Source organism: Sorghum bicolor, chromosome 5, assembly GCF_000003195.3.
Source record: "Sorghum bicolor cultivar BTx623 chromosome 5, Sorghum_bicolor_NCBIv3, whole genome shotgun sequence".
In the NCBI taxonomy this organism is placed as follows: Eukaryota; Viridiplantae; Streptophyta; class Magnoliopsida; order Poales; family Poaceae; genus Sorghum; species Sorghum bicolor.
In genome coordinates this window covers 87894-113118 of record NC_012874.2, presented here as the reverse complement: position 1 = coordinate 113118, position 25225 = coordinate 87894, and the positions used below count along the sequence as shown (strand labels likewise).

Here is a 25225-nt window from a genome sequence, read left to right as displayed (position 1 = left end):
TTTGTTCGGAGCATTATTTTGTGTTGTTTAATAAGTTCGATGAACGGGACCCAAATTCATTCCGATCACATTCATACCATCCTCAAAACATACACAATTCAAGGGATTGACATGCATGCAATGCAAGGGAAGGGATTGACTACTGACTGTAGCAGGGATCATTCGTTCACACGTATCCAAGACGAAAAGCGATTTCTCAAATCAAATACTGGGATGGATGATACCAACTGCAGTATATATACAATTTCTGCTTTACAACACTTTTTTGCAAAGGAGCTATCCCAGAACCTTTGGCTTTCAAATCCCTACTACCCGGGTATGACTATGAGAGATGGACTCCAACGCTATCCACTTGCGAGGAGTTGTCTTCCCTCTTCTGCTTCCCAGATGTGAGGCCTGGCTAGACAACAAATAAAGCACAGAGCAGCCACGCAGTCTTACCAATGTCCTCTCAACAGAAATCAAATAATTAACTACCTACATGTATATTGCCATGATACCATTATAGAAACAAGTAAAGCCCACACACCCTTCAAATCAATCAACCACGACAACGCTCATAACTCAAAGAAGACTGTTAATGTCATACTCCTCTCTTCTTGCTCTCTTCAGTATTTCCCTCTACATGGTGAGTCAGCTAGTCAAATGTTTGCAATAAAGAAGATCTGCTGAATCTTGCCAAGACAAAAACTAACCTGAATTTGTGTCGTGATGCATCCAGCACCCTAGTTTTGAATTTTGACAAGTTCACAAACAGGCTTTAATATCACTGAAAGAAGAAGAAAATGCAGAAAGACACTATAAGCATTGCATACCTGAAACTTCTTCACCGCCCAAGGTACATCGCTCCAGGTTTTAGATTGCATGTCCTCCCAAAACAAAGGTACTTGAACTCACTCTACGTGCTGGATAAACCTTAAGCTACCTGTTAAAGTTACGACTATGGTACATCAAATAGCAGCAGGTGATGCTCAAATAAGGTCATCATGTACCAGAAGGTCTTGCTATCCGAGAGAGAGTATTATTACTTGTAACAAAGGCTTCTTTCCAAAATTCATTCTTGGACCACGATGGCGAGGTCTCTCGTACTAGGATTCCAATATCATGGCACACCCTGTTCCAAAGAAATATAACTTATGTTACAAGGCCTCAGCATTTGGTCTTATCTCTAACTCATACTGCCTCCGTCCATTTATCGGAGTCATCTTACCGAAACAAAATTCTCCAAGAATCTAAGTCATCTAAGCTAGGGACCACTATTTTCACCTTTTCCCAAGCACATGCGGCTCCTCTCACTGGTCTAATTAATTCAACCGTCTGCATGCAGCTCCTTTTACTGACCGAATTAATTTCTCCTTGGTCACTGCGCATGAATCTAAAATGACTCCGCTAAATGGACGGAGGGAGTAATATCTTGGTCAGGATTCTGGCGTCAATCACTCCAACTTATGCAACCCCTTTAGTATGCAATTATTAGAGAGCCTATGTCCACTGAACCTAGTGCACAGAGTACCAGACACTGGCGGAGCTACCCAACGGCCAACCTGGGCGGCAGCCCCACCTTGCCCAATAAAAGTTTATGAAGAGTTCACCTCACTCCATTGATTCAGATGTTCAAACATGCAACAATTTCAGTATGTCTGATCCATTTAGAAGTCTAGAACTAGAATCAAACTCAAGCTTGCACGGTCTTGAACTCTTGATCTTGTGTGACATTTGACATTCCTTCTAATGAACAAAGCAAGATGCAGCAACATGTCGCTGCCCCTTATGCTCCGTTGATCACCACTGACGGCACAACATGATAAAAGCAAACTGCTTGTGTACTGTAGCAACTGGCCCCTCCTTGGATTGACTGCGAGCTCCGCCACTGGTACCAGAGCGCACAACTGTGAGATGAAAGAAGATAATACCAAAGTAGGCAATATGGTCCCTCCCCAGCTACTTTTGTTAGTATCCTGAAATTTGCTTCACTCTCTCCAAAATTGTATAAGATGACAAAGCCAAAGCATGTGGAATTCAGAGTAGTCAATATTTACTCTATCACTATTTGACGTATAATCCCAGGGAGGACTCTATCACTCAGTGGCGCTGTTTGCACTTCAAATTTAGTAGCCATTGTTTGATTAGAGAATTGTCCATTCCGCTTGCTTTCCTCCTATGGAGAAATATATCAGTTATTGTACAGAAGGGGGAAAAAAAGACAAAAAAAAAAGTAGAGTAGAAGTGACCATAAATGATGAAAAGAAAATTTGTGAAAGAAAATGCATATGAGTTTCACATGTGCCTTGCCATTACATCGATGGTTATACTCGGATCTCTGTTCTGATGAACAAAAGTAACATGAGACTAGTGAAGTGACGAATTTCGAGATTTCCACAATATCATTGACATTTAGTGTCAGTGCAGAAGGATTCTTCTTGCATAAGTATTATCGATCAAAGTCAAAGCAGTTATAGACAAGAAAGAAGTTGGACTCGCCTGTGGGCAAACAACAAAGAAGTTTGTGACAGCGCCTTGAAGAATGTGATCCCCGTCGTTAGTCAACTGTGACCCCAGGAGCCCTCATGTTTTCCAAACTCTTCCGGATCCTGCACTCATCCAGGGGTAAGGAACATTATTTAGTTAGAGCAAAACAAAAAGGAAAAAGATTAGAAACAGGCGAATACATACACCACCTGGCCCAGGGCGCGTACTTGCAGTGGCGGCGTCCCTTCCCCTGCCGGCCACGGCAAGCCCGGCCCCCGACTCTCCAAATACCGGCGGGGAATACGTCCCCACGTGTACAAAGACGTCGAGGACGGCCCCGCCAGAAATGGAATCGGCTCCTGCTCCTCTGACCAGGGCCGTGAGCGCCAAATCCTCGTCCTTGGTCACGGAGGGGTTGACGAGAGAACGGATGGAGGAGAAGTCGAGGTCGAGGGCGCGCGATCGGGGAACGGGGAGGCCGAGCAGGTGGGGGTGGGAATGGGCGAGGAGCGTGGCGGATTCCGCGAGGCGGCGGAGGTGGCGTGTCCACCAGGGCAGGGTGCCGCGGACTGTGGTGTAGGCGCCTGGCGTGGAGTCGAGGAAGGCCGCCGCGGATGGGGGAGTGTGTGGGGCGACGGCGCCGTTGCTGACGAGCACGGCCGCCGGCGACGGCATCCTCAACTCCAAGTGACGACTGGGTGGGAGTGGACGGACGGGGCAACCGCAGGTGGGATGGGATGAGTGAGATCGGACGGCCGTGGACAGGGCCAGATTGAGGATCCGACGGCCTACATCTGTTGACACGCAAAAGTGTCCAAAGTTCGTAACAGGCTCCTCTAGTCTACCATGTCATGTGAGTCGAAAAAAAAAAACAAATAGGCATGTTTCTATCGTCGAGATGGCGAGGATCATGGCATTTGATGCCTAGTAGGTGAATAAAACAGTTTTTAGACTCCGTACAACTTTCTCAAATGTAACAACAGACTTTACCAATGAGTTCTCCTGATCAAAAAAAATTTATGGTTCATCTTGTTTAGAGTCCGAATAAATTAATTATAAATTTTGGAAACTTTTCACCTGAAATTCCCATGTCGACTTAGCTGACTTTATCAGGTCCAGAACAGATATAAACATATTTTGTCATTATTTAGGAGAGATTTTGATTTCTTGAGGGATAAGGCCACCCCTAACTTATAAATATAAGGTCAACAACCAATTAAGGTGTTCAAAACATATAATCGTTCCCCAAAAACAAATTTACTACCTCTCTTTTAGCCACTCTTCCCCTCTACTTCTCCTTGTTCTTTTTGTCGGTGTTGCATGGATGGTTGATCAATGACGGAAAGCTCTAGAGTGGCCAGGCCGGCTAGAGCAGCCCATAGCCATTGCACGTCCCAATAGGGTCCCCTCGGGCACGTGTAAGGCGTTGGGTCTCAAAAGATCTCATCGACATGTCTTACGTATCATGCTCATCACTGAAGGCGTAAGGTTCAAGTGTGAGTATCCCTTAGGCCTCAGCAGATTTAAAAATTGGCTAAGCCCTACATCAAGCGATCTAGCTCCTTATCAGTGTGGGACCTAATTAAACGTCAACAACGTCTATATAAACTTTATGGATTTCTCAACTTCTAGCAGTGTGCTACATATATATATATATGATATTATGGCCTTGTTTAGTTCACAAAAATTTTCAAATCCCCGTCACATCGAATCTTTGGTCGCACGCATGAAGCATTAAATATAGACAAAAATAAAAACTAATTACACAGTTTACCTGTAATTTGTGAGATGAATTCTTTGAGACTAGTTACTTCATGATTGGACAATGTTTATCAAATAAAAATGAAAGTGCTACAGTAGCCAAAATCCAAAATTTTTGCAAACTAAACAAGGCCTATTTTTTGAAATCTAGTTAAACTTGGAATTGAATGACTCGTAAAAAATGGGATGTCTATTTTTTTTAGATAGGAGACCAGGAGTAGACGTCGACAGTGGCATGCCCAAAAGGCATGATAAGGACGTACATAAGGATGATTGATTCCTCTGTCTTGATAACAAAGCAACAAGTCTTGGCTTACAAGAACACGTTGTACCCAATCATTATTACTTGTTCATTAGCCACAAGCAAAGGTAGCTTAACACATCGCCGATGCCATTGATGGATTTAATTTGGTACGCAATATACACGTACGACATGCAGTGCAGCACAGACCGGCTGACAGTTTCAGAAACACAAACGCTCAGGCACGACCGCACGAGCACATGCACCAGGATGCGAACCAATCGGAGACCCAGAATACTTTTTACGATCTATTAAAAATAAACTTGTCCTAAATTCTAGCCTATGGCTTTTCACCTCAAAATCCATTTTTTTTTTAAAATTCTCCATCATATCAAATCTTGCAGCACATGCATGGATCATTAGAAAAATAACTAATTGCACGGTTTGCCTGTAATTTGAGAGACAAATCTTTGAGCCTAGTTGATTCATGATTGTACAATAATTATCAAATACAAACGAAAGTGCTACAGTATCAAAATCTAAAAACTTTTTGAATCTCAACTAGGCCTATATGTAGAGCAGGGATGATCCCAATTTAACATCATTCATAAAAGATTAGCTTCATGAACAGCAAATAGGAATGCAAGTGCGTTTTCTGTATCTCATATAGGATTAATGTGGAATATATACAACTAAAAAAATCTAATTTTGAGCCATCCCCTAACTCTGCAACTCCAATTCTGACATCCTTTGCCCACTCCCCCCGCATCAATTTTGCTCATCGGTTGCCCTTCACCGCTTGGCCAGTGCCATCGCCTCGTACTTGTCTCTCCACTCATCGAAACACGAAGACACATCGGGTCCCCCTACGGTCGAAGTATATTGGAGTGAGAGCCCTAAATCCTAAATTGAAACCCTAATCCTAACCCTCTCCTACCTCGCCCACCCCTAACCGGCTAACCCTCACATGTGTACGTGGGAAGATGCTCGGGTGTCACTCGACAAAGGATGTTGACGTCGTTCAGCTCCCTCCAACCACTTACCGACATATCACTACTACGGGATTCTTATCTGCAGCGGGCACTTTTGATTTTTCGTGCCGAACAAGGGCAACCACCACAGATGAAAGGTCACCGTTAGTGGGTGATTAACCGAGGCGGTTGCCCCTACCTGTCGTGGTTAATCAGAAAAAAAGCTGAGCCCAATGCCAGCCTATATGGTCCCGACATCGAGCTCGGACTCATCGTTGTCGTCTGGGATCTGCAACCACCGGAACCACACTTGGACGCGTGTCGCAGCAGCATCTGCACATAGAGGAGCCGCCAGTGGAGCCCCGACAGCCGGATCTGGTGGAGGGCTCCTCACCACCGCTATTGGATCCGCCTCCTCACCGTAGATTTGCAGCCTCTGTTGAGGGAGCCGTCGTGGTGGTGGTGGAGGCCGCACCGTCTGTCCAGATCTGCAAAGTGGAGAGAGAGAGAGAGGAGTGATGGACGAGAAAATAGCTATTATAGGACTCCAATCATTGGGGTTTATCTCAAATAAGACTACAAATATTTGTTTCTTTCAAATAGGACTACAAACATTGTTTGTAAGCTCTAATAACATTTTAATACAATTAACCATATTTTAAATCCTAAATACATGTATTTGACCATAACAATGACTCTTTTGCCCCTGGCTGCCCATTTGAAGTCCTAACATGGTGGCTGCATGTCTCGGCTGGGCTAGTGGCTGCGGCTGCGCCTGTCTTGGCTGTACGTATATGGCTGGGCAGGTGACCGCTGCCTGGCCATGGCTGACCGTAGCCTGAGCTGGCTGGCCGCCGGCTGGTCATAGCACCACGCCAACATATACGATTTGAAAAATAAACTTCAACATGTATAATATTCTATGCAAAATAAATAAGTAAAAGATGATCCAAGCAATGGATAAAATCATAAATTTTTACACAAATATGAATCTAACAATTACAAGTTCATCTCATAAGACCATAATTTAGTTCGAAACAAGATCTAAGTCATAGGAAGTAATTCATGAGTTCCAGTGTGGGAACGCTTGGAACTTCCCGTGTGGGCTGGGCACAGAACAAGACATCAAGATCATGTACAAAGACGCAAAACGAGACACACCACAGCAGCAGAAGCCCCACTGTGGTCATGTGCATGAGCGCGTCGTTCCTGGTGTCGTCTAGTCTCCTGCCCGGCGAGGCAAGCCCTAGGTCACTTGTCGTCTGGCCTCCTGCCAGCGCGACGAGGCTGCAAGATAGGGCTTCAACGTTCGTTGGTTGGAGCAGATCGCCTACCGCCGCCGGGGGCTCGCCGAGCGACGGTGGATCGCCGGGGAGAGGCGGCGCCATGGTGGGGCGGCGGCAGCGGAGTCGAACAAGAAATGTCTGATCTTTTACAGTAGAAACGTCAATCTTTTTTTAGAGAGAAACTGAAACGTCAATATGTGTACAAAGGCTAAAGGGCAATACAGTCATTAACTGAAAATACATGTATTTTAAATTATCAAAATTAATTAGAAAGGGCCAAAATATCATTAGAGCTTATAAACAATGTTTAGAGTCCTGTTTGGGAGAAACCAACGTTACAAGTCCTATTTAGGAGAAGCCACAACGATTGGAGTCCTATAATAGCCATTTTCTAGTGATGGACATGAAGAGGGGAAGAGAGAGAAAGATGGGGGAGAGGCATACGTGATGAAGAGGAGCACCGAATCCACGATCTTCGCTGCCACTCGGGATCTTGCGCCAGCATGTGCTCGCTCGCCGCCGAGACTAGATCCCGTTTGTCACTCGCCATTGGGACCAAATCTCGCGGACTCCCCACACGAGGCTCGTGGTCTCTCCCATGTCTAACCACCGGCTCCCAAGCAAACCCTAAGTCCATGTATATATACAAAGATAGCTATCAGGCCTCACTTGGGCTGGTTGGGCCTCGACCTTCTTTGAGGCAGACATTATAATGCGCTTGCCTCCGTTAATGGATTTATGGTGGCGAGCAACTTAAGACAACCGCCTCCATAAATAGGCTACTTTTTGGAGGCAGTCAATTTAAGGTATCTATATCCATAAATCTATTTTCCGCGCCTCCGTTAACTGTGGATATTAATCGAGGCGGGCAAAGGGGGCATCTGCTTCCAAGGAGGTTTTCAAATCGCTTCTTAAAAGTTTTTAGTAGTGTATGTCTGCATTGCTAACTTCACACCCACATATGCCCTAGATGCCTAGAGTATATAAAGAGACAAAGTCAAATGAAACTAGCTAGCAAGTAGGAACACAGTGAAATGGCAGGCAAAGAAGAGGAACAGGAGGACACGATCGAATGGAGCATTGCATGCAAGGCATTAGTGGCAATAGCCGTGCAAATTGCAATGGCTGGCTGGCATATCTTGTGTCAATATATACCAGGTGCTCCGTGCTCGTGCACGCCCAAAGAAATAATTAAAAGAAGAATGCTTCTAGCTTAAGACTTGGTGGATGTGATTGTTGCTATTACAATACTTGCTTTTAGCTTTTAGTAGTTTGTGCTCGGTTTTCCCATCCAAATCACCTTTTTGACACATGCAAAAAGAGAGAGGGAGAAAAGGACGCATTCGCATGCTGCATGCGGCTACAATGATGCATCATGCGGCTACAATGATGCATTGAGGAGTAGTACTGTCAACTTATGGGAGCTGGTGTGCGTTGGCGATTTATTACGAGAGAAAAATATTATTAATTTTATTTAGTTTTTAAAAAATTTTAAGATTCTTTATCACATCGAACCTTTAAACACATACATGAAGCATTAAATATAGATAAAAATAATTAATTATACGGCTTATCTATAATTTACGAGATGAATTTTTAAACCTAATTAATTTATGATTAGATAATAATTATTAAATACAAACAAAAGTGGTAGCTAAATTCAAAAATTTTCGCGAACTAAACAATGCCTCAAACGAACGAGGTAATATAAAAATACAGTGATGTCAAAGGGCAAACTAAAGCTGACATGCATGTACTCCATCCATGACGACCCATTGCACCATTGGTCATTGCCTTGTGGTGCAATTAAATTACCAGAGCTTGCTTGACAAGGATGACATGTTTTGTTACTACTAACAAAAGAGGGGTCATATTAGTATTTTCTTGTTTACTTGAGGTCTTGTTTAGTTCTAAAATAAAAAGCTTTTGAATGCACATCGGATATGCCGGCACACATTTGAAGTATTAAACTTAGATTAATAAAAAAATTATAGAATCCATATGTAAACTGTGATATTAATTTATTAAATCTAATTAATCTATTATTAGCACATATTTTACTGTAGGAATTAGTGTCTAATTATGGACTAATTAGGCTTAAAAATTTATCTCGTACAATACATGTAAACGGTATAATTATTTATTTATATATATATAATACTTCATGCATGTGTCTAAATATTTAATAGGATAGGGTGTAAAGTTTTTGGAGTGTTACTTGAGTGGTGGAATAAGTACTTACTCATGATTACTTATATTATATAAGAAATTGTTTAGACGAGGGGAAGCCATGCCTGGGCCATTTGTGGCCCTACTATATATGGAAGCTCTGCCTCTGCAGTTATTACACGTGTTTCCATTAGTGAAACATAAACCTGCAACTATATATTCGTGTACCACATAACATACTTTCCTTTTTTCACCCTAAAGTTACAATAACTAGTCTTTTTATAGACGTTTTTGTCATACTAAAAAATTATCATATGGGATGGCATACACATACATAATATAATATTTATTTTTGTTTTTATTTTTTTTTTAAAGAGGGAAACCGTCTAGAGGTACTGTGTATTGCCCTAAGCATTTTGAAGCTCCTCTAGACTCAATTTTCAAACTGCCTGATGAGTGCCATGATTTGTATTTTAGGTACCTATACTAGACGACATCTTCCAACAAGCTTGGCGTTGGTATGTTTCAGTTTATATATTGTTGTAAAAAAAATTCCATTTATACAGAAAGAAAGGGCCTTGTTTAGTTCGCGAAAAGAAAAGTTTTGGATGTTGTAGCACATTTGTAACTATAGTAATTAGTATCTAATTATAAACTAATTACACTTAAAAGATTCGTTTCAAAAAATACATGTAAACCCTATAATTAATTATATTAATCAATATTTAATGTTCCATGCATGTGTTCAAATATTTGATAAGATAGGATGAAATTTTTTTGAGCGGGAACTAATAAAGAAGATATAAAGGTGTTAATTTAATATGTTAGTATTTCTTGATATCCCATTTGAGCGTTGCACTTTTATGATTTGCAACTAGCCTCTATTCGCTTGAACTTATCCGCGCTACTTTTTAGCTATAGAACAGTGTTTTTCTTCCTCAACAAATCAACATCAATTTTTTTCAGCCAGCCAAAGAAAAAACCATGGTATCTGCAGATTGCTGTTTTGTTTGAAAGCAAAATATATTTGGTAAAGCCATGTGCACGTTAGCAACCCAGAGAAAAGGATTAGCTGTAACAGAAGTGGGCGGTGGGTGACCGAATGAACGCGGGGCGTTTTGTGTTGTGTCACAAGGAGGAGTGTTAAGTTGGCAGGCACCAAAGCTCCGGTTGGATTTTGATTTGAGTTTGTCACGGCCTGCACGGAAATCCCACCTAAAGAGTTTATTCACTTGGCAAAAAATACTGCTGAATAAATTCGACACATAATTAAAGTGAAGTCGGTGCGTCCCAAAACCCCCAAACCCCCGAGCTTCCGGTTTGTACTCGCAGCGAGACAGTCAATCCCCATGTCCCACACATTCTCTCTCTCCGATGACCATTGTCTGCCTACTGTATCTCGATTTTGTTCCCTTGCTTAATAAATAATAATAATAATAAGAATAATAATAATAATTATTATTATTATTATTTTCAGGGGTTGATTTGAGAGTACACTGGTCTAGAGTGAGCAGAGGAGCAGGTGGACTGGTGGTGGAATTGGAATTGTTCTCCAACCAACCATCTCGTCCACCAACACACTACTCCGGCGTCCCTGCTTTGCTAGTAACAGCCGCAGAAGCAGCGCATCGGCTTTGGGGGCGGCGGGCGAAAAGGAGCAGCTAGCTGCTGCTGCCGCTGCCGCTGCCGCTGCCGCCTTGCTCCCTTTCCCTCCCTGCGGTGGCGGTGGCTGCGAGATAGGGGGCCGGACGACCTCGCAAGCCAACTTCCATGGCTGCCGCCGCTCTCCTCCTCCCCGTGCACTTCCACCTGCTGCTCCTCCTCGTCTCGCCGTCCGCTGCGCAGCCTGGTGAGCCACCCTGCCCTTCCATCCCCCATTCTCCAAAGATTCGTTTTTTCTTCTTCTTCTTGTTATTATTGTTTTGTTTACGGCGGCGCCGCACCGCCCTTTTTCTACCAGCTTTATTTTACGCATTCATACTCATAGCCAATAATGTCATGGGGACGAAATGCTCCAGCTTCTCCAGGAGATTTGCGAAATATATTGCAAGCAGATGAATGTGCATATCCACACTGAACCCCTGTTTGATTTTGGGGTCAGTTAGTTTGCATTCCATGAATGATAGAACTAGTAAATCTAAGCTAACGGAGTAAGCAACTAGCTTGGATTATAGTGTGTTCCACTACCCTGCTTACTGCATCTAAGAAACCTCACCATCTCACCTTTAATTTGCCCCATCCAATCCTGCTCCTCCCCCAGGTTTCATCAGCTTGGACTGCGGGGGAGCTCGCGATCACACAGACGCCATCGGGATCCAATGGACCTCCGACGCCACCTTCGTCTCCGGCGGCGGGCAGACCGCGCAGCTGCTGGTCCAGAACGGCCCGCAGCAGCAGCAGCAACAGCTCACCACCGTGCGCTACTTCCCCGCGGACAACAGGAAGTACTGCTACACCATGAACGTCAGGAATCGGACGCGCTACCTCGTCAGGGCCACTTTCCTCTACGGCAACTTCGACAACAGCAACGTCTACCCCAAGTTCGACATCTCCATCGGCGCGTCCCCCTGGTCCACCATTGTCGTGGACGACGCCACCACCCCCGTCGTCGAGGAAGCCATTATCTTGGCTGCTGCTCCCACGCTCAGTGTTTGTCTCTCCAATGCCAGCACGGGACAGCCCTTCATCTCTACTCTTGAGCTTCGACAGTTTAATGGATCGCTCTACTACACCACTGATGAGACACGCTTCTTTCTTGGACTGTCTGCGAGGATAAATTTTGGCGCAGAAAGCAATGATTCAGTGAGGTACTAACACTGCACAACACCGTGCATGCTCATGCCTTTTACATTGTACATAGGTTCCACACCCTGACCACAGTTATAAACAACATTCTTGTTCCACAGATACCCTGATGATCCATTTGACAGAATCTGGGAATCTGATTCTGTGAGGAGAGCAAATTACCTTGTTGATGTTGCTCCAGGGACTGAAAGAATATCAACCACGAAACCCATATTCGTCGGTACCAATGAAGAACCACCTGAAAAGGTCATGCAAACAGCAGTAGTTGGCCAGGATGGGTCCTTGAACTACCGCCTTGACTTGGAAGGTTTCCCAGCAAATGCTTGGGGAGTCTCATATTTTGCAGAAATTGAAGATTTGGCACCAAATGAAACGAGGAAATTTAAGTTAGAGGTCCCTGGCATGCAAGCGCTCAGTAAACCAACTGTTGATGTGGAGGAGAATGCTCAAGGGAAATACCGTTTGTATGAACCGGGCTACACGAATTTGACACTTCCATTTGTTTTCTCGTTTGGGTTCAGGAAGACAAATGATTCTTCAAAGGGTCCTATTTTGAACGCCCTGGAGATTTACAAATATGTCCAAATTACTATGGGATCACAAGATGGTAAGCGATTGTGCACGGTTCTGCTACTTCTTCTATGTCCTAGCTGCAACGACCCCTTATGTTTCAGAAATCAGAATAAGAAATCCACTTTGGGACTGAATTGGTGTATGCAACATTAACAGCAAATATCATGGCCAGCATGGTATCACGATATCCACAGGAAGGTTGGGCACAAGAGGGTGGTGATCCATGCTTACCAGCATCATGGTCCTGGGTGCAATGCAGTTCAGAAGCTTCTCCAAGGGTATTCTCAATGTATGACAACCATGTCAATTGTACCTTCAATTTTTGGCCTACCTTAATGAAAAAGTATTTGGCACCTAATATATTTTTTTTCTTGCAGCACATTGTCGGGGAAGAACATTACAGGAAGTATCCCAGTGGAACTGACAAAGTTATCAGGGCTGGTTGAGCTGTAAGGACTGAATACTTTATCTTTATTTTGTCCAAGTATTTGGCTTCTGTTGTCTGATCGACATGTTTCTGTTAATGCAGAAGGCTTGATGGTAATTTATTTTCTGGTCAAATTCCTGATTTCAGCGAATGCCATAATTTGCAGTATATGTAAGTTTCCAGTTATTTTGGTAATATGTTATTCTGAAATGATTGTACTAATATATGGTGCTTTTCTTCATTCTAGTCACCTTGAGAACAATCAGTTAACTGGTGAATTGCCATCTTCTTTGGGAGACCTACCTAACCTGAAAGAGTTGTAAGTTAAACATCCTTGTGTGCACCTTGTCATAATCTGCTCAAGAACCAAAAGACAAATTCATGTTAGTGATTTATGATTTTTGATACGAGTACATCTCTGTGAGGATCTTTATGGAAAAAAGGAGTGCTCTTATTATGAACTAAAACTTATGCAGGTATGTTCAAAACAACAAGCTGTCTGGGCAGGTTCCAAAAGCACTTTTCAAGAGAAGCATTATTTTGAAGTTAGTATCTGTCCTTAAAGCAGACTATTAATTTCAGATCATGCTTTTGAACACTAATCTGGCTTGGCAGCCTTCACTATTCAGTGCCATCAAATTGCTTACATATACAGATCAAAAGCTATGCTGTTCTTAGAATGGTTGCATGACTCTCATATGTTCTAAATTGTTACATGCATGCAGCTTCTCAGGCAACAGTGGCCTTCACATTGTAAGCAATGGCATTAGCCACACCATAATTGTTATATGTGTGGTCATTGGAGCCATTGTCTTACTAGGCGTTGCTATTGGATGCTATTTCATTACATGTAGGAGAAAGAAGAAATCTCATGAAGGTACACACTCTTTAGCTCAATTGGCATATCTGATATTATGCTAGGGCATGCAGTGATTCTTTGCCATCTCCAGACACTGTTGTTATTGCAGCACCAGCAAAAAAACTTGGTTCATATTTTAGTGAAGTAGCTACAGAATCAGCACACAGATTTTCTTTATCTGAAATTGAAGATGCTACTGACAAATTTGAGAGAAGAATTGGCTCTGGAGGCTTTGGCATAGTATACTATGGAAAGTTGGCTGATGGGAGAGAGATTGCAGTCAAACTTCTCACAAATGACTCCTATCAGGGAATCCGAGAATTCTTGAATGAGGTTTGTTCTCATACTCACCACATTAGTTCAAAATAGTTGCATTCTTTGCTTTCAAAGGGTGGTTTTCAAACAGATCTATTGGTCTTGTTTAGTCAAAAACTTTACTCTATTCTTTTGTGTGGGTGGCTGTAAGTTGGAGTACTTTGCAGCTCATGTGCTGGCCTACGGGCCGAACTTTGTAATGATTGGCCTGATTCTACCAGTTGGTAGATGGGGTATGAACTATCCTTTATCTAAAAAAATAACCGGATAAACCCTTATGTATATTTTTATGCAATTTTCAATTATGGCAACCTGAAATATGGAACTTAGTGTGTTATTGCATATATATATAGCTGGCTAACATCTTGTTTCAGGTGACATTGCTTTCCAGAATACATCATAGACACCTGGTTACATTCCTTGGTTACAGTCAGCAAGATGGTAAAAACATACTAGTGTACGAGTTCATGCATAATGGGACACTAAAAGAGCACCTCCGTGGTAAGTCCACATCCAACTGATGGTAAATCTACAATGTAGGATCAGTAGGTGGATAGTTATTCTTCCACAAGCTAAATGTTTCTGGTATATAACTTAACTAATACTTCTACTGTTGATTTTACATCTTCTGTAACTGGAGAGCATTCATGCAGGTTTAATTAACTGAACTCAAACATGAAGTTAGATCAGATTCTGCTTAATGATAGACAGGCTTTTGTGTATGCCAGATATCTCTAGTTTAGCTCTCAATTGTGATTCAACCCTGGCAGCAACATCAAGTCATCAAGTGTTAGATGACAGCACCCCATAGCCAATAGAGAAAACATATACAAATGAGGGTAAACTTTTGGTGGTGTTTCGCAGGAGCTGATAATGTAAAGATAACTAGCTGGCTAAAGCGTCTTGAGATTGCAGAAGATTCTGCAAAAGGTTTGTGGTCTGCTGGTTTCACAATTCACTACTTGTATATTGAATATGGAGAAATTAGCCACCACAGTTCTGGTTCTGAATGTGAAATTGCAAAAAAATCAGGTATAGAGTATCTCCACACAGGATGCTCCCCAACAATCATCCATAGAGACCTGAAGAGCAGCAACATTCTCCTAGACAAGAACATGAGAGCAAAAGTTGCAGACTTTGGGCTATCGAAACCTGCAGTGGATGGGTCTCATGTGTCAAGTATAGTTCGAGGAACAGTGGGATACCTGGACCCAGAGTAAGGCCAAGCAATCTGACTGAGGTGTTTTGTATCATTCTGTCTCATCTTGTCTAACGAATCGATTTTGTTCTGGTGTGGTTAGGTACTATATCTCGCAGCAGCTGACAGAGAAGAGCGACATCTACAGCTTCGGCGTGATTCTGCTGGAGCTCATCTCCGGCCATGAACCAATCTCAAATGACAACTTTGGGCTCAACTGCCGTAACATTGTTGCATGGGTAAGAAGAGAATATTACTAGCATCAGTTTTGCTTCCTGTTCCATCAGTGAGTTTCTGATTTCTGCTGAAGCAAAAGCACTGGATGTAAAAACTAAGTTAAATGAATGAATCTGGCAGGCCCGATCGCACATAGAGAGCGGGAACATCCACGCCATTGTTGATGAATCGTTGGACAGAGGCTATGACCTGCAGTCAGTGTGGAAGATAGCGGAGGTGGCGATAATGTGTGTGAAGCCCAAGGGTGCGCAGAGGCCTCCCATCTCGGAGGTGCTCAAGGAGATCCAGGACGCCATTGCCATTGAGCGGGGACCCCAGGAGATGCAACGCTCTACAATCCAACAGCAGCTGCTTGTGTCCAACAGCAACAGGTCCATGGGTGGTGCCTCGTCGTCCGTGAACAACAATTCAGGTAGTGTGGCGGTGGACTTGGAGCAGAACGGAGCATCCTTCGACGAGCTGCTCATGCGTCCGGGTCTCAGATGAGATGAGAATTGCAGTTGCCCCCAAGCCTTATCGTATTTATATGTATGCACCTACATTTGTATGGGACTATGGGATGCCAGTCCTCTCTTAGTCCGTTTCATTCTTGTAGCTACTACTGAATCCCTAAGTTGTGAGTAGAGTAAACTAACTGGCTTGAGAAAGAAACACCCAATCCCTGAGCTGTATGTAATATGTAAGGATTTATTATTATGTTTAGCTAACTGGAGACTAAGGGAACAAAGTTTTGGCAGGCAAATCGAAGCATAGTGTTTGTTTTTAAGAAATGTTATGTTTTTTTTTTGAAACAAAAGTATGCTAGCAAAGAAACCAGTGCAGTATCGTATGTCATTATTATTATACCATGGGTAACACTGAGAGATTATGACTTTCCTATAAACCTTCACCTCAACTCCCTTATTAATTAACATAAACTCAATTCCCTATGCAATACGCATGTACTCGCCAGGCAGCCACAAAGAAGAGCTGCAAACAGGCGGGAGCAAGAGCAACCACTACAAGTTAAGACAGCCACCGATCACCAAGTTACTACAACACCGACCAATATCATCATGTACAGAACAAAAGAAAACAATCTGCCATCAAGCCAAGCCACCTATAAGCTTCATCTGTTTGACTCACGAGTCACACCACACCACATTATAGACATATCTCTATGACTCTATCTATTTCAACTTCAGCTGCTTTGTTCTTCTGGCACATAATCTTTCTTTTCACTCAAGCTTTACAAATCATAGAAGAGAATGAACCTGATCATGAACAAATAAACCAAAAGGAAGGTCAGTTTTCAACCTGTTTGTGTAACAGTACATAGAACACCTGCTCACTAATAATAATAATAAAAAAAAAACTCGTCAATAGCATGCATACCTGGTAATTTCAAATGGCTGGACCAAAACTCAGGTTCATTTTGGTCAATTCCAATAGCAACAAATACTCGTGTACCAGCTCATAAGCACAACACCACTATCCACAGCTCAGGTATGTGTTGTGCAACCAGTTACTTCAACAAATTGACAAATGCCCCAAGTTAGAACATGTCAGCTCAAAGACACAGTATTCCAGGAGAATCACATTCCAAAGGCTCTGTTATAGATATCATTTGAACCCAGCATGTGCAACTTGTTCACTTCACTTGGATATAGCATCCTCGACATGCCAGACATAGCGGTGTTATTCCCTTGTCTCGAATCACTCCACCCATCCCAGTGACCATTTGTAAGCTGCGAGTTTCTGGGTTGTTGCGGAATCTGCGCATAAGGGGATATAGGATCATGGTTCTGAGCTAAAAATCTGGATGCCAGATAATTATCATTCATATGGTTCAAGCCATCCTGCATAGGGTCTGTGAATCTCAGGTTTTGATGAGACTGCACATTTGGCTGTACATGTAACTGAAACCTTGGATCGCTTCTTTCTGGTTGCAACTGTGCTTGAAAAGCAGGAGAATTTTTCATCTCCAGCCCTGAATCGCCAATTCCAGGCATCAGCCCTTTGCCCACAGCCAATATAGCAGGATCATCAAACTCCATATCACTTGCGTGCCTTCCAAACTGAGATTGGTAATGATTACTGTTGCCACCCAAAACAGTATCCTGGAGAAGATTGTCTGTGAAGAACCACAAAAGGCATGAGAAATCAAACTAGTTATAGGAAAACAAGAAAAAAAATATTGAGACAGGAAACAAACCTTGGTATGTTGAGCCATATGACTGATTAGACCCATCCTGTGATGAAAATCCAGAAGAAAATGCAGAAGGAAATCTAGAAGGGGGATTAGGGCCATCATGTGATGGAAGTCCAGAAGAAAATGCAGAAGGGAACCTAGAAGAGGTGTTAGGTCCATCCTGAGATGAAAAACCAGAAGAAAATGGAGAAGGCAGTCTAGTAGGGGGCTTAGACACTTCCTGAGCTGAAATTCCAGAAGAGAATGCAGAAAATCTAGGAAGGGGGATAGACCCATCATGAGACGAAATTCCAGAAGGAAACCCAGGAGTGGGGTTCAAACTATCCTGCGATGGAAATGCAGAAGAAAATCCAGGAGGGGGGGCTCTTGCTGGTGCTGAAAATCCTGGGGGTGCAGATATTTTAGACCTCGATGTACCTGAGAAAGCAAATCCTTCGTAAGCACATAAACTTATCACTGGTAAACATAAAAATCACATAATAAGCACCAACAGATCAACAATCTATTTGCATGAGTCAGAATATCTTCATCAATACTGAATGAAAAATAAGTGCAGCACACAGAAACAAGTTCATTCAATTACAGTGTCTATCATTCTCTCTCTTTTTTTTTCGATTTACAGTGCCTATTTCTGCTCAGTCAGGCAAAATAGTGAAAAGGTATCATTGTACTCACCAGCAGTTGCCATATCTAATACACCAAGAGAGTAGCTATTGGAAAAATCATTTTCTAGAGATTGGAATGCAAGGCCATTCTGGTAAATATTTCCTCGAGAATTCTGGGGCAGCAAACTGAAATTCTGCTCAGTACCAGTACCACAGTTTCTGAGAGATGAATCTAACAAGTTTCCTTGGTTATCCTGTCTAGCAAATGAAAATCTGGACTCTTTGCTCCCAGTTACTGATTTCCACGAAGGTGCAGTGAAATGAACATCATTATTTTCGGATTCCCTAAGCATCCTAACAAAATTGTTAGCAGTCGAATATGAATCATCCCATGGATTAAACTCTGACGACAACATATCAGAAATTATTCTGCTCTCATCCTTATTTACACTTATGGTCTTGTCAAAACCTCCTATACTATCTGAACCCATTGCTGTATGCTGATGACTTCCTATTCCAGGATATCCGGAAACATTACCATGTGTATATACAGTCCCTAGCCCATCTTGTCCTCCATTTGGCAAGACATAAGTGTTATTTATTGAAGAAAACCCTGTCAGGGAAGCTCTAGTGCCAATCGTCAATGCAGGGTTACTTTCTGTATCATTCCACAATGAACTATCCAACGTACTAGGAAATTGGGCAAATGACGAATATGATGGTTGCTTTGAACCATCCAGTAGTATACTCTGAAGTTTGTCAGTGAGCATTGTAGAATCTACTGTATCATTTAAAGAAGCCACACTACAATTTTGCGGCTCTGAACTCGAAAGACGCTTATCAGAACTATATTGACAAGAAAGAATAGTATCCTTATTTTCTGAAGGTAAGAAGAGCTCATTAAGATTGAGATGAGATTGGTCTTTGTCAAAATTCTGATCCATGGGCACATCAACAGGTGTGCATGACATTACATCTGAATCTGATTGCTGATTTCCTGCCATACTCTGAATATCATTGTTGCCACCTAATTTTACTGAACGTATCTGAGCAGATAGCTTCTCCATTTCAGTGTTCCTGGATGCAATGTCCTCCAATATTTTCTCCCCAGCAGCATGACTAGATTGGCAGTCTGTGGCATTTGAAGTAAGGCTTTTAGGAGTAATATTTGTAAGTGAGTGGTCACCATCACTCGTACTTACATCTGATTTAGATATTGCTAGACTTGATACATCTGAAGGACTTTTGCTGGTAATGTTGTTCATCGTTATGTCTTTCTTAGATAAAACCAGTGACTTAGATGCTGGATGGGTTAGCTTGCCATTTTCATTTGCAACTTGATTTTCATCGCTTCCTTTTGACATCCCATCTGATACTACAATGTCATCGTCATTCCAAGCTGAAGGTATTGTCGAGAAATCTATGTCCAGTGATGACTCAAGTGATGATAGAGCTTGTGTTTCCTTTGAAATACCAGGCTTATACGGCTGCAAGGTTTTAGACTCTTTTTCTGACACTTGCTGTCCTTCAGACATTTTTGTTGCTGTACTTGTATCATCATTCCACGAAGAGGGTGTTTTTGTACTGGAAATTACTGAAGAACTTGAAAATGGATTACTCTGTGATTCTGATTTAGGTTTTGTATGAGATTGTGATGATGTCGCCCCAGTAGCTGTTGTCCTGGCAGTCAAATCACGCTGCCCCCTGCACATAAAAAAGGGGAAAAAAGTCAGTAACACAGTCCTCAGCTTCAATGCATAGCAAAAAGGTAGAAGAAGACTTTTAGAGGTACCATACCATGAGGCAGCTGGTGGAAGTGTGGACCTCCCAGAACTACTGTTTGGAGGTGAAAGTCTGGGCTGGTTGGTGGTATTCTGCACAGATGGTGGCCAGTTAATGGAGTATGCAAGCCAAAACATGATGAAATATCAGCGATTAAACCTAGACTAGAAAGCAGCATTAAGTTCTAAAAAAATGGCATGTCCTCCAATGCACTTTGAATTTTCAGCATAGAGAACATACGAGTGTTCCATTCTTGAATGTATGCTTGGCTGAAACCACCGCACTGTAAGAGAAATCATCTCCTGGAGGAGGCAACACAGTGCCTGTGCGTCTTTGTGAAACACTAGATGCCATCTGGGGGACTCTAGTCCTGACAGGAATGTAGAAGAGTGAATGAAAAGTAGCAATTCAAACTATAAAAACTGTTTTAGCACAAAGTTCATCAAAGCAGTACTTTAATATATGAAGCACGCACACTTTTTTCTAAATCAACTTACAAAGACACCAACAGCTTATACACAATAAAATTTTGCATAGGGATGAGTTCATCAAAGCAACACTTAATATAATACGCATCGACATTGAAGAAGACATGTTTTTGTAAATAAACCCACATAGAACACCAACAGCTCATACATAGTAAGACTTTGCTTGTATGGCTTCAAGGGATTAGCTACTATATCCAAAAGTGGAAAATAAATGGTGTTTTCAAAAAGGCAATGCGAGTACAAGTAGTTTAGACAGTGAAGGAAAGTGATAGCCAGGACTAGCACATGAGTTAGGGCTAAAATGAATAAGGAAGCAGAACAAGAAACTAAGGTTCCACAACATATGTTAAAATAGCTCAGTACTACCTCGTATATGCTGAGATGATCTCATCTTTTGTAAAACTATCCTCCTGACTGCCTACATCATGCAAATAGAGACAATCTGGATTCCCACATGTCTGAGAAAAGACAAGAAACATTCAGGATAAGTGAATTGGGTAGTAGAGTAAGTACTAATAAGGAAATGAAGATATCAGAACGAAGCAACAATTGTACCATGTTTCGCAGCCATGCATGGCAATACTTCGTAGTACCAAAGCATGCCCTGCAACAGTCGACAACCATTTGAGTTACTATGTTGTGCAAAACTTAAAGAGAACAAAATATAGAAACTCACCTTAACACTTTCCCTTCCAAGACAAAATTGTGCACAGCTTGAATACACCGGATGGCCTCTTCTTCTTTTGCATAAGTAATATACCTGTACACGTTTGACAAGAATCCATCAATGCTTAAGAGTGAGCAGAAATTCTGTATCTAACTCTTACACAAACAGAAATTATGTATCTACCATCACAAATAAGATGTCCACCGTCATTAATGTGTACCTTTGACTGCTAGTTTCCATTGCTTGCAATAATTACAAAGTACAGAAATATCATAACATTATGCAACTACTATTCGAGACAGATATGCTCATATCATTTTCACATATTCAATCTAACTATGTCAAGAGGTGTTGATGATCAATGTTTAAACACTTAGACTGCACACGGCGCAAAAGGTCACTTATCTGTGACTTGATGGAATAACTTGTTGCGACAACATGAAAATAACATCAATGGTTCTTAGTTTAGGACCATGATTACTAGATCCTCAACAAATCAGTAGGTTGCATAATCTCTTCAGGGAAAAACTAATTGGTTCATGTAACAGCATGTACATATAAAGATATCTAAACCAAGGAGTAATAGGAACATATCAACACATGTAAGAATTATGTGGAGAAATTAAAGATGAGGAACAGTGTGTGTTCTAGAAGACTAGAACCCTAATTTCACATGTTTTAACAAAAAGATCACTCAAATACAATCCATATTAGACATGTTGCAAGCATGCACATTTCAATGTACACAGCAATTTCCACACTAGAAAAAAATAGGCCATTTTGGTTCGTGTCTTAATGATAATCCCTGACTCAATTCTGGTAAATAATAAACAATGCAAATTTCCAGCATAACACAGTTTCAAACACTATCTTGGAATTTCAAAGAGAAATCACCCAGAAACTAAAAAAACACATCCCAGGAGAAGAATGTAGAGTACCCAAACCAAGAAAATTAGGCATTTCATTAAGAGATGAATTCCATCTATATCTGCACATGCAGGATTAAGATCTGAGCTTAGCCCAGAAACAGATACCTTGCATATATCTGATTCTTTGAATTTCATGCCAATAATACAATACATATCCTAATGTTGGCAATGATGACACAAATGTTACTTTCAAGCACGCCTATGCAAATCAAGAGGCTGCAGGCGGCAAATCACACTGCTAAGTAGTTCAAATCAAACTTAAATGACTGAGCTACTTGCAAGGATATGGACCTAATTATCACATTTTCACCAAGTTCACTGGAAAACCATGTAACAAGATTGAAGTCTATATTTACTTTTTTTATAATACCAATGGTCCGGTATTGCAAGGAAGCATTAGAAACTTGAAACATGCAATTGCATAGAAGAAGTGGTCATTATTTGATATACCATCAGACTAGTTGACCAGTACTGAAAGTAGAAATCTAACTGCGTATGAAGTATGAACAGATCATGCATGTACAGCTTACGGTTCAAAGAGACATACACACTAATATTGCTGTTTGCTGATGCCTGCGAGGGAGGCCCAGTTGGACGGGAAACTGAAACCTTCAAAACTTTCCCATATTGACCAAAGTATTCCCTGCGCTCAAGTACCTAAACAGGAAATAATAGTAGAGTTGGTATGAGAAATAAAGTTTAAACATATCACACAAAACTTGGACAAATCTGGATGTGAACTCACGCTCTCGTTGCATAAATGCGCAGGGAGCCCAATTATGTACACCAGATTTCTCTGGATAACCCTGACACTAGCCAGATGCTTCTTAGATTCTACGGTTGACATTGTTGTTGGTGGTGGTGCTGCCTTTGGCTTAACCTTTTGGGTCTTGTGCTTCTTCTCTACATTTTTCTCTGCCACTGTCCTGCTTCCATCATTAATGTAAAGGTAAGTTTGAGATACCTAGTGGCAAGGTCAACTTTGACAGATGGTTCTACCTATTCCTATTTCCCATTGTATATAAAAGGGTAATCAATCGCAAATGTTGTAGTCAGTCTGTTGAAGTAAAACAGAAATTGATTGTTAAGAAGAGAAGCATTGCGACGGACCTGTCACAAGTGGCAGCCATCTTGACAATCCTATCCTTGTCATAGCGTGTGCGGCATGCAGGGCAGCGGCCCTCTGTTTCCTCCTTCTCAGCCATGTCTATGATGTGGTGCCAGCACCAAACACAAATCTGCAGAGTGAAGCGACAGTTATTATTAGATGATGATGGTGCATAACGCAGGCAAAGGCGGGCTGCAAGCTGATAGGATAGGAGGATGATCGGTAGACATACATCGTAGCCGCATTTGCATGGCTTGAGCTGCTGGTCAGTGATGTCCATCTCCTCAGCACAGAGCGGGCAGGTGCGGTCGCCATCGTCACTCATGGTCGTCCTGGTGGATTGGAAGTCACCCGGCGTTACCCAAGTAGTAGTATTCATGCAGAAGAATAAGAAGACGGCCCAGACTCAAACAGACAAGACATGAACCAATGAATCAATCGTTAAGGTACAGTAGCATATCAGGAACTTGAGATCCCAAATATTTGGGTGATACATGGGACACTGATTGAAAGTGTACAAGACAGAGAGGGCATCGAACGTTGCCCGATTCTATCAAATCAGCCATCCAACTTTAAATCTATCGGCAGAAACGTATGATAGTCGTAAATTCCACCTGATTGGTCTGCTACACGACGGAGTAATATTAATAACAGCAGCAGTAATTAGAGAAGAAGAGGGCGGGGCGGTGAAATCGCCATGAGATTGTAGTGAATCGAGGCAGTGGAGTAGCGGGTAGGAGAGGAACTCACATTGGAGGGCGGGCCGTGGGTCTCCGATTGCGCGATTCGAGGGAACCCTAGAGGGAGAGGGAGGAGTGGGCGGCGGCGGCGGCGGATCAAGCAGGAGGGCGAGCGGAGGAGGGGATTCAAGCCAAGGTTGAACTCCGACTTGTTCCTTGTGGTTGGCTTGGGTTGGGTTGGGGGGGGTGCGCGGGCTCTCGCTGTAGACAGGCAAGGATGCGGTGTGCCTGCCCTGCCGGGGGTAGTAGAGGAAGAAGAAGAAGAAGGAGGGAGGGAGGGAGGGAGGGAGGGCCTGCGTGGCGTGCTAGGGATGGATTCTCTGTGGCCTTCCTTCCTTGTGCTGTGAGCCTGTGACCGCGAGTATGTGGGATTCAACTTCCTTCCTTATTATAAAATTGAATTCCAACGAAATTATATGTTTAATATGTAGATCTATCCATGTAAAGTCCAACAAAATTGAATTTTATATTTTATAACTTTTCTATAATTTTTTAAATGTCCAGACAAAATAAATAAAAAAGATAAGACACAAACACTTTTGAAAACCACCTATAATCGAGTTAAGAAGATAAAATGAATGGTTTTAAAAGTCTACCCAGTTTTCGAGTTCAGACTTCAAGAACAGTTCAAAGAGGTAAAATTGATTTTTTTTTTCCTCCCCATTTTGTAAACATAACTTGTTGGAAGACGAGAGAAAGGACTGAGGAAATACTATAATTGGGCCGGCCCAACAGGCCAGGGTGGGCCTCAACATGGAAGAGTCGTTTGCTCAATTCATACACGCCAGGTCGGCAGCCTCCACTCCTTGTCCTTGGACGCAAAAGCATCCTAGCCTGCGCCATCCCCCTCCCATCGATGGAAGGAGGAGCATTATTAGGAAAAAAGAGAGATTGCAGAGGGAGATGGTTTAGCTATAGCACAAGACCGGGATCAAACGTGAGTCTTTCTACTTGTATTAATTATGCTTCACTCAACAATACTCCCTCCATATTTATAAAGAAAGTCGTTTAGAACAACGATACGGTTTCGGAAACCTAACTATATCTATATGACTTCTTATTTTTATTAAAAAAAATTATCAAAAAAATAATATATGTATATTTTTATGAAAGTATTTTTTAAAGCAAATCTATTCATATGATTTTTATATTTCCAAACTCAACAACTTAAAAGTTATTCATAATTTATATTTCTAATGTTTAACCTAAACTTTATTCAAAACGACTTTGTTTATAGTTAGAGGGGGAGCATTAGTATGCCAACAATCCACTACATAATTAGAGGGGTGAAAAAAGGGAGAAACCATGATGTCAAAATTTAGGAGAAAAAAACGAAAAGATCCATGTGGTGAAATTGTAGATCTCAGGTTCGAATCCCACCGGCCGCGTAGCACACGATTTTGC

General features: G+C 42.0%; 3 protein-coding genes and 1 pseudogene across 5 annotated transcripts; 1 reads left to right on the top strand and 3 right to left on the bottom strand.

Annotated features, from left to right (window-relative positions):
* On the bottom strand, positions 180-3197 carry LOC8079952 (annotated as a pseudogene).
* Positions 6361-7302, bottom strand: LOC110435250. 2 transcript variants are annotated; one of them, XR_002452860.1, is made up of 2 exons: positions 7173-7302; positions 6361-6866 (listed from the first exon to the last, which is right to left on the bottom strand). XR_002452860.1 is itself a non-coding variant. In XM_021460659.1 (2 exons), the coding sequence occupies exons 1-2, from the start codon at positions 7276-7278 to the stop codon at positions 6492-6494; spliced, it is 486 nt and encodes a 161-aa protein (XP_021316334.1). In that variant the 5' UTR covers positions 7279-7302; the 3' UTR covers positions 6361-6491. The 2 variants fall into 2 exon arrangements, 1 of the variants encoding a protein (XP_021316334.1); XM_021460659.1 differs by having other exon boundaries at positions 6361-6871.
* On the top strand, positions 10438-16053 carry LOC8059224 (probable LRR receptor-like serine/threonine-protein kinase At1g67720). The gene is made up of 15 exons (XM_021461606.1): positions 10438-10746; positions 11158-11704; positions 11804-12309; positions 12432-12564; positions 12653-12724; positions 12805-12873; positions 12950-13021; positions 13179-13247; positions 13428-13579; positions 13653-13894; positions 14251-14377; positions 14741-14806; positions 14909-15092; positions 15178-15313; positions 15432-16053. The coding sequence occupies exons 1-15, from the start codon at positions 10668-10670 to the stop codon at positions 15795-15797; spliced, it is 2820 nt and encodes a 939-aa protein (XP_021317281.1). The 5' UTR covers positions 10438-10667; the 3' UTR covers positions 15798-16053.
* Positions 16129-24075, bottom strand: LOC8059223. Of its 2 annotated transcripts, none has more exons than XM_021461604.1 (14): positions 23832-24075; positions 23314-23413; positions 23084-23211; positions 22719-22902; positions 22521-22630; positions 21054-21137; positions 20933-20981; positions 20744-20835; positions 20130-20259; positions 19905-19981; positions 18178-19811; positions 17506-17919; positions 16686-17424; positions 16129-16564 (listed from the first exon to the last, which is right to left on the bottom strand). In XM_021461604.1, coding segments are annotated over exons 1-13 (3543 nt in total). In that variant the 5' UTR covers positions 23834-24075; the 3' UTR covers positions 16129-16564; positions 16686-16885. The 2 variants fall into 2 exon arrangements, with proteins under 2 accessions (XP_021317279.1, XP_021317280.1); XM_021461605.1 differs by having other exon boundaries at positions 16131-16564; positions 22719-22899; positions 23832-24074.